At 46.4% G+C, this 13140-nt stretch overlaps 1 protein-coding gene across 1 annotated transcript; it reads left to right on the top strand.

The window, feature by feature from the left end:
- The first annotated feature begins 6831 nt into the window (after positions 1 to 6831).
- Positions 6832 to 12491, top strand: LOC110494493 (interferon-induced GTP-binding protein Mx3). Its single transcript, XM_021569609.2, has 12 exons — positions 6832 to 7138; positions 7934 to 8071; positions 8269 to 8423; positions 8533 to 8671; positions 8768 to 8966; positions 9142 to 9220; positions 9320 to 9442; positions 9649 to 9790; positions 9977 to 10135; positions 10336 to 10412; positions 10565 to 10810; positions 11051 to 12491. The coding sequence occupies exons 1-12, from the start codon at positions 6949 to 6951 to the stop codon at positions 11273 to 11275; spliced, it is 1872 nt and encodes a 623-aa protein (XP_021425284.2). The 5' UTR covers positions 6832 to 6948; the 3' UTR covers positions 11276 to 12491.
- The last annotated feature ends 649 nt before the right edge of the window (positions 12492 to 13140 follow it).

A 13140-nucleotide genomic window follows, 5' to 3' on the forward strand; every position in this document is an offset into this window, starting at 1 on the left:
TCATCACATTCCCAGTGAGTCAGAAGTTTACATACACTCAATTAGTATTTGGTAGCATTGCCTTTAAATTGTTTAACTTGGGTCAAACGTTTCGGGTAGCCTTCCACAAGCTTCCCACAATAACTTGGGTGAATTTTGGTCCATTCCTCCTGACAGAGCTGTTGTAACTGAGTCAGGTTTGTAGGTCTCCTTGCTCGCACACGCTTTTTCAGTTCTGCCCTCAAAGGGCTTTGTGATGGCTACTCCAATACCGTGACTTTGTTGTCCTTAAGCCATTTTGCGCCAACTTTGGAAGTATGCTTGGGGTCATTGTCCATTTGGAAGACCCATTTGCAACCAAGCTTTAACTTCCTGACTGATGTCTTGAGATGTTACTTCAATACATCCACATAATTTTCCTTCCTCATGATGTCATCTATTTTGGGAAGTGCACTAGTCCCTCCTGCAGCAAAGCACCCCCACAACATGATGCTGCCAACCCCATGCTTCACGGTTGGGATGGTGTTCTTCGGCTTGCAAGCCTCACCCTTTACCTTCCAAACATAACGATGGTCAGAGGACATTTCTCCAAAAAGTACAATCTTGTCCCCATGTGCAGTTGCAATCCGTAGTCTGGCTTTTTTATGGCGGTTTTGGAGCAGTTGCTTCTTCCTTGCTGAGCAGCCTTTCAGGTTATGTTGATATAGGACTCGTTTTACTGTGGATATAGATACTTTTGTATCTGTTTCCTCCAGCATCTTCACAAGGACTTTGCTGTTGTTCTGGGATTGATTTTCACTTTTCGCACCAAAGTATGTTCATCTCTAGGAGAAAAAAACGCGTCTCCTTCCTGAGCAGTATTACGGCCATGGTGTTTATACTTTCGTACTATTGTTTGTACAGATGATGGTGGTACCTTCAGGCGTTTGGAAATTGCTCCGAAGGATGAACCAGACTTGTGGAGGTCTACAATTTTTTTTTTTTAGGTCTTGGCTTATTTATTTTGATTTTACAATGATGTCAAGCAAAGAGGCACTGAGTTTGAAGGTAGGCGATACAGTGAATTATAAGTGAAATAATCTGTCTGTAAACAATTGTTGGAAAAAAATGTATTGTGTCATGCACAATGTCATGTATTGTCATGTTGTGTCTTGTTTCTGTCCTTTCCCTTCACCCTGTCTCCCTCTGCTGGTCGTTGTTAGGTTACCTTTTCTCCCCCTCTTTCCCCCAGCTGTGCCTTGTCTCCTCCTAACTACCTCGTCACCCCTTTTCCCACCTGTTCCCTTTTTCCCTCTGATTGGTCCTCTATATCTCTCTCTGTTTCTGCTCCTGTCTTTGTCGGATTCTTGTTTGTGTTGTTCATGCCTGAACCAGACTATCGTCACGTTTGCTGCAACCTTGTCCTGTCCTGTCGGAACCTGCCGGTCCATCTGAGCCTACGTTTTGTTTTGTTATTAAAGAAGCTCTGTTTACGTTAATTCGCTTTTGGGTCCTCATTCACGCACCGTAACAGAAGAATCCGACCAAGAATGGACCCAGCGACTTCGGATCCTCTCCACTCAGCCGTCGAGATCCAGGGAGCGATGCTAGGCAGACACAAGCAGGAATTGTCTGCTGCTCGACATGCCGTTGAGACCCTGGCCACCCAAGTCTCCAACCTCACAGAACAGGTTCACCATCTCCGCCTCGATCCACCGGCCACTTCCAGGGCTTTCGAATCTCCGGAGCCCAGAATCAATAACCCGCCGTGTTACTCTGGGGAGCCCACTGAATGCCGCTCGTTCCTCACCCAGTGTGATATTGTGTTTTCTCTCCAGCCCAACACTTACTCCAGGAGCACTGCTCGTGTCGCCTACGTCATATCTCTCCTTACTGGACGGGCTCGTGAGTGGGGCACGGCAATCTGGGAGGCAAGGGCTGAGTGTACTAACCAGTATCAGGACTTTAAGGAGGAGATGATACGGGTTTTTGATCGATCTGTTTTTGGGGAGGAGGCTTCCAGGGCCCTGTCTTCCCTATGTCAGGGTAATCGATCCATAACAGACTACTCTATTGAGTTTCGCACTCTTGCTGCCTCCAGTGGCTGGAACGAGCCGGCTTTGCTCGCTCGTTTTCTGGAGGGTCTCCGCGCAGAGGTAAAGGATGAGATTCTCTCCCGGGAGGTTCCTTCCAGCGTGGATTCCTTGATTGAACTCGCTATTCGCATTGAGCGACGGGTTGATCTTCGTCACCGAGCTCGTGGAAAGGAGCTCGCGTTCTCCGTTGCCCCCCTCTCCGCATCACTACCATCTTCCTCTGCCGGCTCGGGTGCTGAGCCTATGCAGCTGGGAGGTATCCGCATCTCGACTAAGGAGAGGGAACGGAGAATCACCAACCGCCTCTGTCTCTATTGCGGTTCTGCTGGTCATTTTGTCACTTCATGTCCAGTAAAAGCCAGAGCTCATCAGTAAGCGGAGGGCTACTGGTGAGCGCTACTACTCCTGTCTCTCCTTCAAGATCCTGCACTACCTTGTCGGTCCATCTACGCTGGACCGGTTCGTCAGCTTCCTGCAGTGCCTTAATAGACTCTGGGGCGGAGGGCTGTTTTATGGACGAGACCTGGGCTCGGGAACATGACATTCCTCTCAGACAGTTAAGGGAGTCCACGGCCTTGTTCGCCCTGGATGGTAGTCCTCTCCCCAGGATTCAGCGTGAGACGCTACCTTTAACCCTCACTGTTTCTGGTAATCACAGCGAAACCATTTATTTTTTTATTTTTCGTTCACCTTTTACACCTGTTGTTTTGGGCCATCCCTGGCTAGTTTGTCATAATCCTTCCATTAATTGGTCTAGTAATTCTATCCTCTCCTGGAACGTCTCTTGTCATGTGAAATGTTTAATGTCTGCTATCCCTCCTGTTTCCTCTGTCTCTTCTTCACAGGAGGAGCCTGGTGATTTGACAGGGGTGCCGGAGGAATATCACGATCTGCGCACGGTGTTCAGTCGGTCCAGGGCCACCTCTCTTCCTCCACACCGGTCGTATGCCACTCCCCCCCGGGGTAGACTATACTCTCTGTCGGCTCCCGAACGTAAGGCTCTCGAAGATTATTTGTCTGTAGCTCTTGCCGCCGGTACCATAGTCCCCTCCTCCTCTCCCGCCGGAGCGGGGGTTTTTTTTGTTAAGAAGAATGACGGGTCCCTGCGCCCCTGCATAGATTATCGAGGGCTGAATGACATAACAGTGAAGAATCGTTATCCGCTTCCTCTTATGTCTTCAGCCTTCGAGATCCTGCAGGGAGCCAGGTTTTTCACTAAGTTGGACCTTCGTAACGCTTACCATCTCGTGCGCATCAGGGAGGGGGACGAGTGGAAGACGGCGTTTAACACTCCGTTAGGGCACTTTGAATACCGGGTTCTTCCTTTCGGCCTCGCTAACGCTCCAGCTGTCTTTCAGGCATTAGTCAATGATGTCCTGAGAGACATGCTGAACATCTTTGTTTTCGTTTACCTTGACGATATCCTGATTTTTTCACCGTCACTCCATATTCATGTTCAGCACGTTCGACGTGTCCTCCAGCGCCTTTTAGAGAATTGTCTTTTTGTGAAGGCTGAGAAGTGCTCTTTTCATGCCTCCTCCGTCACATTTCTCGGTTCTGTTATTTCCGCTGAAGGCATTAAGATGGATCCCGCTAAGGTCCAAGCTGTCATTGATTGGCCCGTCCCTAAGTCACGCGTCGAGTTGCAGCGCTTTCTCGGCTTCGCGAACTTCTATCGTCGTTTCATCCGTAATTTCGGTCAGGTGGCAGCCCCTCTCACAGCCCTTACTTCTGTCAAGACGTGCTTTAAGTGGTCCGTTTCCGCCCAGGGAGCTTTTGATCTCCTCAAGAATCGTTTTACATCCGCACCTATCCTTGTTACACCTGACGTCTCTAGACAGTTCATTGTCGAGGTTGACGCGTCAGAGGTGGGCGTGGGAGCCATTCTTTCTCAGCGCTCCTTCTCTGACGACAAGGTCCACCCTTGCGCGTATTTTTCTCATCGCCTGTCGCCGTCGGAACGTAACTATGATGTGGGAAACCGCGAACTGCTCGCCATCCGCTTAGCCCTAGGCGAATGGCGACAGTGGTTGGAGGGGGCGACCGTTCCTTTTGTCGTTTGGACTGACCATAGGAACCTTGAGTACATCCGTTCTGCCAAACGACTTAATGCGCGTCAGGCGCGCTGGGCGCTGTTTTTCGCTCGTTTCGAGTTCGTGATTTCTTATCGTCCGGGCTCTAAGAACACCAAGCCTGATGCTTTATCTCGTCTCTTCAGTTCTTCAGTAGCCTCCACTGACCCCGAGGGGATTCTCCCTGAGGGGCGTGTTGTCGGGTTGACTGTCTGGGGAATTGAGAGGCAGGTAAAGCAAGCACTCACTCAAACTCCGTCGCCGCGCGCTTGTCCCAGGAACCTTCTTTTCGTTCCCGTTCCTACTCGTCTGGCCGTTCTTCAGTGGGCTCACTCTGCCAAGTTAGCCGGCCACCCTGGCGTTCGGGGTACGCTTGCTTCCATTCGCCAGCGCTTTTGGTGGCCCACCCGGGAGCATGACACGCGTCGCTTCGTGGCTGCTTGTTCGGTCTGCGCGCAGACATCGCCTTAGATTTTGTCACCGGACTGCCTTCGTCAGCGGGGAAGACTGTTATTCTTACGGTTGTCGACAGGTTCTCTAAGGCGGCTCATTTTATTCCCCTTGCTAAGCTTCCTTCTGCTAAAGAGACGGCACAAATCATCATCGAGAATGTTTTCAGAATTCATGGCCTTCCGTCAGACATCGTTTCGGACAGAGGTCCGCAATTCACGTCTCAATTTTGGAGGGAGTTTTGCCGTTTGATTGGGGCTTCCGTCAGTCTCTCTTCCGGCTTTCACCCCCAGTCTAACGGTCAAGCAGAACGGGCCAATCAGACTATTGGTCGCATCTTACGCAGTCTTTCTTTTCGCAACCCTGCGTCTTGGTCAGAACAGCTCCCCTGGGCAGAATACGCCCACAACTCGCTTCCTTCGTCTGCGACCGGGCTATCTCCTTTTCAGAGTAGCCTCGGGTACCAGCCTCCGCTGTTCTCATCTCAGTTCGCCGAGTCCAGCGTCCCCTCCGCTCAGGCTTTTGTCCAACGTTGCGAGCGCACCTGGAAGAGGGTCAGGTCTGCACTTTGCCGTTATAGGGCGCAGACTGTGAGGGCTGCTAATAAGCGTAGAACTAAGAGTCCTAGATATTGTCGCGGTCAGAGAGTTTGGCTCTCCACTCAGAACCTTCCCCTTAAGACCACTTCTCGCAAGTTGACCCCGCGGTTCATTGGTCCGTTCCGTATTTCTCGGATCATTAATCCTGTCGCAGTTCGACTTCTTCTTCCGCGATATCTTCGTCGCGTCCACCCGGTCTTCCATGTCTCCTGTGTCAAGCCCGTTCTTCGCGCCCCCGCTCGTCTTCCCCCCCCCCCCCCCCATCCTTGTCGAGGGCGCACCCATCTACAGGGTCCGTAGGATTTTGGACATGCGTCCTCGGGGCCGTGGTCATCAGTACCTAGTAGATTGGGAGGGGTACGGTCCTGAGGAGAGGAGTTGGGTTCCCTCTCGGGACGTGCTGGACCGTGCGCTGATCGATGATTTCCTCCGTTGCCGCCAGGTTTCCTCCTCGAGTGCGCCAGGAGGCGCTCGGTGAGTGGGGGGGTACTGTCATGTATTGTCATGTTGTGTCTTGTTTCTGTCCTTTCCCTTCACCCTGTCTCCCTCTGCTGGTCGTTGTTAGGTTACCTTTTCTCCCCCTCTTTCCCCCAGCTGTGCCTTGTCTCCTCCTAACTACCTCGTCACCCCTTTTCCCACCTGTTCCCTTTTTCCCTCTGATTAGTCCTCTATATCTCTCTCTGTTTCTGCTCCTGTCTTTGTCGGATTCTTGTTTGTGTTGTTCATGCCTGAACCAGACTATCGTCATGTTTGCTGCAACCTTGTCCTGTCCTGTCGGAACCTGCCGGTCCATCTGAGCCTACGTTTTGTTTTGTTATTAAAGAAGCTCTGTTTACGTTAATTCGCTTTTGGGTCCTCATTCACGCACCGTAACACACAAAGTAGACGTCCTAACCGACTTGCCAAAACTATATTTTGTTAACAAGAAATGTGTGGACTGGTTGAAAAACAAGTTTTAATGACTCCAACCTAAGTTTATGTAAACCTCCGACTTCAACTGTAGCTTATAAACCTATCCCACTACACGTTTATTAATAGCCTAAATTACCACTATCCAATCTAATAATCACATTAGGAATAGTAGGCTTGCATTAGCCTACAAATGTGATGATAGAGGCATGCAATCCTTTATTATAAAGTTCTATGGTGAAAAATAGCTTAAATCCAATGAAGGGGTGATAATTTTTGTTGATTCCAAGTTGAATTCACGTTAGTTGACAACGCAACCAAAAGTAAATCAAAACTAGACGTTGAAATTACGTCTGTGCCCAGTGGGAATGGCCTCCCAGTTTAGGTTGACCTATTTGGATTTAGTTGGAGTGTTAAACCAATTGTTTTTTAAATCTATTGTCAAAATTAAAAATATGTGAAAATTAAAAACCGTTTTGAGCTGTCAAATGCATTGCGCTCTTTATCAGTCCACGTCAGGCAGGCCACACAAGAAACCTAAAGTAGTCTATAACTTATCTAGTGAGACAGGTCCATCTAGTGGTGTAGCCTAGAAATGACGCCATGTCTCACGTCGTTTGGTTCAGTTGGATGCAGCTTCCAGGTTCGGCACTAACTTTCGATGAAGAAATGAAAGTGGGAACAAACGCTTAAGATTCGATTCCCAGGGATGACACTGAACACACGGAACCGGTTGTTTTACCCATTATAAAACGTATCGAGACGTAAAATCTCCTGTATCGGAGAAAAGGGACACGCAGTGGTTATCAGAGAGCAGGACACTTAGCTTTTTATTTAAGTTTTATCACTAAATAATAATACACCATGAATAACACTCTAAACCAACATTATGAGGAGAAGGTGCGTCCCTGTATAGACCTTATTGACTCCCTGCGCTCCCTTGGTGTGGAGAAGGACCTTGCGCTGCCTGCCATCGCCGTGATAGGCGACCAGAGTTCGGGAAAGAGCTCGGTGCTGGAGGCGCTGTCTGGGGTGGCTTTGCCAAGGGGGAGTGGTGAGTGATAGTTTGATAAATTGAGGTAACAAATATTTATCATCTATCAATGTCTCAGAGAGGTTTAACAAGTGAATCTGTATTCATTTGGTTATCATTTGATCTCTTAGTTTAATATGTTAAAGAGGAAGTTCACCCATTTTATATGCGGCTTTATTTTCACTTTTTCTGTGATTGTAATTGATTCCCCAATGTTTTTTTTGTATTATATATATTTATTTTTTCATTGCAGAGAATTATACTTCCCATTTTGCTGAGTCATCACTTGCCATTGACTGTATTGCAATATGCAAATATGTGTAACGCATATTAGAAAACACTAAAACACTCCACACCAATTATTACATCAAAATCCCATTCTGACTCTGAATGATGTCTCTGCACTCATAAAAATACAAAATAAATCAACTGTGCCATGAATCCATGTTTGAATGATGCTCTTTACAACAGCAACACGGATTTATGGGACAGTGGAACATTATACAGTATATATATTTTTTGTGCCGAGACATCATTCAGAATTGGTTTGGAGCGTTTTCTAACATGCTTTCGATACATTTTCATAATGCATTATGATCAATGATTGATGACTGAGCAAAATGTGACTATCAATTTTCTTTAAAACAAGATGTCAAATGTTTTTGGGGATCAACTACAAGCACAGAAAGATGGAATATTTCACAATTTAATTTGATTGTACTGGGAAAATGTTGTATATGGACTGTTTTTTCTGTGTTTCTTACAGTTTAATTTAATCTCTTTCATGCTTTCTAATTCCTCTGTCAACTCTGACAGGTATTGTAACACGATGCCCTCTCGAGCTGAAGATGAAGAGGAAGAGAGAAGGAGAAGAATGGCACGGAAAAATCAGCTACCAAGACCATGAGGAGGAGATTGAGGATCCCTCTGATGTGGAGAAGAAAATTCGTGAAGGTGTGGTCATTGGTCTGCTGATCATGGCAAAGATGAAAGTCTCTAAAGTCTAAACTATGTTCTCCAATCCATAAGAGAGCACACCTATAAAGTATTAAATACAAAAAAAAAGATAACTTGATCCACTTTACTATTGTGCTGTTGGAACCCTGGTGGTTTCTAGCAACGGTGTTCTGTATTCTTATTCCTCCCTTCAGCCCAGGATGAAATGGCAGGTGTGGGGGTGGGTATCAGTGATGACCTCATCAGCCTAGAGATTGGCTCCCCTGACGTCCCAGACCTCACACTCATCGACCTGCCAGGCATCGCCCGGGTAGCTGTCAAAGGTCAACCTGAGAACATTGGTGAACAGGTACACCCTTCCACCCCACACACAATGTTTGTGGGAATACACTGCATTTTTAACCCAGAAACCAAGTCCCCCCACGACATGTTATGTATAATATATATGACATTTTCAGATTAAGAGACTGATACGGAAGTTCATCATGAAGCAAGAAACAATCAACTTGGTGGTTGTGCCATGCAATGTTGACATTGCAACCACAGAAGCTTTGCAGATGGCACAAGAGGTGGACCCTGAAGGGGAAAGGACATTAGGTAATCCCCCTTTTATGATTTACTCAACTATTATGAACCATGTTGACTTATGTTGACTTTAATGAGTTAGACTTGTGTGCGTTTCCCATTGAACAGGCATCCTGACCAAGCCTGACCTGGTAGACAAAGGCACAGAGGAGACGGTGGTGGACATAGTTCATAATGAGGTTATCCACCTGACTAAGGGCTACATGATAGTCAAGTGCAGGGGCCAGAAAGAGATCATGGAGCGAGTCTCACTGACCGAGGCCACAGAGAGGGAGAAGGCTTTCTTCAAAGAGCACGCTCATCTCAGGTTGGTCCTCTGGGTTGAAGATTTTAAAAGCTGTCTTGGAAAGCATGAAGCAAATTTGATCCAGTGCCCATTTTAAACACTCAAAGTGTGTTAGTTTTTAATTGAATTGTGTACCTGTGTGGTAACCAAACTACTTGGTATGTTGTGAAAACCTGTTTTTCTAACCTTTCTGCAGCACACTTTATGATGAGGGCCATGCCACCATCCCTAAACTGGCAGAGAAATTAACTCTTGAACTGGTGCATCATATCGAGGTAAATTCTTCTTCCATTAGATGTTACTGCACAAAATCCTATACATTTGTTACTGAGTGACTGTTGCTATAAGCCATGACTCTGCGTTGTGCCCTTTAGAAATCCCTGCCTCGTCTAGAAGAGCAGATTGAGGCAAAGCTGTCAGAGACACATGCCGAGCTGGAAAGATATGGTACCGGACCCCCTGAGGACTCGGCAGAAAGGATATACTTCCTGATCGATGTGAGCTCCCCAGCCTGCAACAGATGATTTAGTTACCCTCTCCTTCACTCAGCTCTGGCCTTGATCCAAACTCACAACAGTCTTTGTTAGCAAAACTTATCAATTCAGGAAAGCATTTGAAAGTTGATGAAATCTTATCCATAGCTGTTTCTCTTTACACATCTACCCCTCCCAAGTATCTAATAACTTCTCTTTCTGTGTCTCAGAAAGTGACTGCGTTCACCCAGGATGCCATCAACCTGAGCACTGGGGAGGAGCTGAAGAGTGGAGTTCGTCTCAATGTCTTTTCCACACTCAGACAAGAGTTTGGGAAATGGAAGCTACACCTGGATCGCTCTGGAGAAAACTGTGAGTTCACCATTATCATGCTCCGATGCACCCATCAAAAACAATGGCTTACTTCAGCGAGCTAGATAACAAAGAATTGCTATTTGAATTGAGATTGATGTACAGAATTTGTATTTGACATGGAAGGCTCACACACTTGCTTATTTAGTGTAATGCAACATAATGACATCCTTTTGTATATTGCAGTTAACCAGAGGATCGAGGGAGAAGTGTCTAATTATGAGAAGACGTACCGTGGAAGGGAGCTCCCAGGGTTCATCAACTACAAGACCTTTGAGGTGATGGTGAAAGACCAGATCAAACAACTCGAGGAACCAGCAGTCAAGAAACTGAAGGAGATTTCAGGTATAGTATATGTTTGAGAAGGTTCTTATTTTTTCCCACTTTTTTATCCATATACTAAAACCAAGTATATTATTTAATATGGGAGCCTATTTGCCAAACTATAAAGCCAAGATGCTTTATGTATATTTTCCATCCAAGAATGTAATCTATCTGTGAGTCCTGTGTCAGAGTGATGTTATGGTGTTTCTTCCCTTCTCTAGATGCCGTTAGGAAGGTGTTCTTACTGCTGGCTCAGAGCAGCTTCACTGGATTTCCTAACCTCCTGAAATCAGCAAAGGTTTATCTCACACCATGCAATATTAATGTCACCATTTATCTTTGATATTCCCACAGTTGGTCATCAACCTGTATGTGAATGAGATGGCTGACATGCACCAACTACATTTATCTCCTGTTGATTGACTGAGTTGTGTTTTGTTTCAACTACAGACAAAGATTGAGGCCATTAAGCAGGTGAATGAGTCTACAGCTGAGTCCATGTTGAGGACTCAGTTCAAGATGGAGATGATAGTGTACACACAGGACAGCACCTACAGCCACAGTCTGAGTGAGAGGAAGAGGGAGGAGGAAGACGACCGACCCTTACCAACCCCTAAGATAAGGAGTACGATCTTTAGCACAGACAACCATGCCACCCTACAGGAGATGATGCTGCACCTCAAGTCCTATTACAGGGTAAGCACTGTGTAAATCACTATCTTAGATGCTGGCCTAACACCCTAAACAAGAACCTACCTGTATTTCCACCAGCTCTTTAGACTAGGGATAAGAGGGCACTAACTCAGAGATTGAATGGAACTTAAACTAATTTCTTCACCAATTCCCTGAAAGCTAGATTATATTGTTATATGTAAATGTGCTATGTCTATTTTATTAATAGGTGTTTTGTCTTGTCTGTCTCTTTATCTTTGACAGATATCCAGTCAGCGTCTGGCTGATCAGATTCCCATGGTGATCCGCTACCTGGTCCTGCAGGAGTTTGCTTCCCAGCTGCAGAGGGAGATGCTTCAGACTCTGCAGGAGAAGGACAACATCGAGCAGCTGCTGAAGGAGGACTTTGACATCGGCAGCAAGAGGGCTGCACTGCAGAACAAGCTCAAACGCCTGATGAAGGCACGCAGCTACCTAGTTGAGTTCTAGCATGGACAGCTGCTTGTTAACATTTAGGATGGTCTTGGTTTTTTTTCTTTTAAATTGAATGTATTTTTTGGGAGGATAACAGACATATTCAACTAAATGTACAATGTGGACCCAGAGGATATCACTTGAAAGTATGAATTAAAATGCTTGTTTCCAAAGTGGTCCTCAATGGTAAAAACAATAACACATATAAATGATTAAAAGGCAAGACAAAATTACAAACCATAAATACATTCATTTATATTGACGTCCTAAAAAGTGGCACTATTCACTGCACTTTTCCCTTACCTGTTTGTCCATTTCATGGGGTCTTAACTTACCTTAAATCAACTATATTCATTTCACATTCAAACAAACTATTAATTGGACATCATACCGATCCTTCAAATAAATACACCTGACCAGCAGTAGGGGGCACACGGGGCAGTGGAGTGGTTTCTCTTACTCAGACAACCTTCTCCAAATGAAAACATTTGCCTGCTTTTTAAACCTATTTTTTACTTTTTCTTTGCTTGATCTCGAAGGGGAGGCTACTCCAAAGAGACAAATGCCTTTATAAAAAAAATGTGCTCCTCGCAGTACGTTTACTCTTGGGATTTTACAAGACATAACACTAGCTATGGTATTGTAACTGTGCTGGTTATAGATCATATCAATGTGTTTTTTCATATAACCTGGGGCATGATCATTTAAGATGTCAAACATATGATCCATTTTAAGTTGGTCCACTCTGTACTCCAAAGGCAACAAGCCCACCTCCCTATGTGGATCCTAGGGAGGACATTCAGCATATACCTGATAGCATTATTTTGCATGCGTCTTTTTCAGCGTTTTTGATAGCCCAATATACCAAGCAGAGCAGGCATAATCATAATGACACTGAATCAAGGTTGAAACAAGCAGTTCTAAACTTTGATGTTAAAATATCTAGTGTTACTGACCATATAGAGAGCCTTTTTATTACCTATTTTGGTTAGGTCGGGGTGTGACTAGGGTGGGTAATCTAGGTTGTTTATATCTATGTTGGCCGGGTATGGTTCCCAACCAGAGGCAGCTGTTTATCGTTGTCTCTGATTGGGGATCATATTTAGGCAGCCATTTTGGTTTTTGTGGGATTTTGTTTATGTGTAGTTGCCTGTGAACACTCCATAGCTTCACGTGTTGTTTGCTCTTTATTGTTTTTGTGTGTTTCACGAATTAAAAGATGTGGAACCCATATCACGCTGCGCTTTGGTCCTCATGTTCTTATGACGATCGTGACAGAAGATCCCACCACAACAGGACCAAGCAGCGTGCCCAGGAGGAGAAGGGATCCTGGACTTGGGAGGAGCTCTTGGATGGGAAGGGATCCTGGCAGGACAGGATAGCCTTCCTTGGCGGCAGATGCAAGGAAAGAAGGGAGGACAGCTACGATGCCGGGGTTCACGGCCACAAAGAAAGCACAAAAACCAGCCCAAAATTGTTTTTTGGGGGGGACAAGGGGTGGTCGGCGAGTCAGCTCTCCGTACTCGTCCTGAGGAGCGTGCTATCAGTCTGGTAAAATCTGTGCCGGCTCCACGCACCAGGTCTCCAGTACGCCTCCCCAGCCCTGTACGTCCTGTGCCAGCTCTCCGCACTCACCTTGAGGTGTGTGTCACCAGTCCGGTACCACCTATGGCCGGCTCCACGCACTAGGCCTCCAGTGTGCCTCCCCAGTCCGGTACGTCCTGTGCCTGCTCCTCGCACTCGCCCTGAAGTGCGTGTCACCAGTCCGGTGTCACTTGTGCCGGCTTCAGGCACCAGGCCTCCAGTGCGCTTTCTCAGTCCGGTACGTCCTGTGCCAGCTCCCCGCACTCGCCGTGCGGAGTGTGTCATCTGTCCGGGAC

This window comes from Oncorhynchus mykiss, chromosome 17 (assembly GCF_013265735.2).
Source record: "Oncorhynchus mykiss isolate Arlee chromosome 17, USDA_OmykA_1.1, whole genome shotgun sequence".
NCBI classification, from domain to species: domain Eukaryota; kingdom Metazoa; phylum Chordata; class Actinopteri; order Salmoniformes; family Salmonidae; genus Oncorhynchus; species Oncorhynchus mykiss.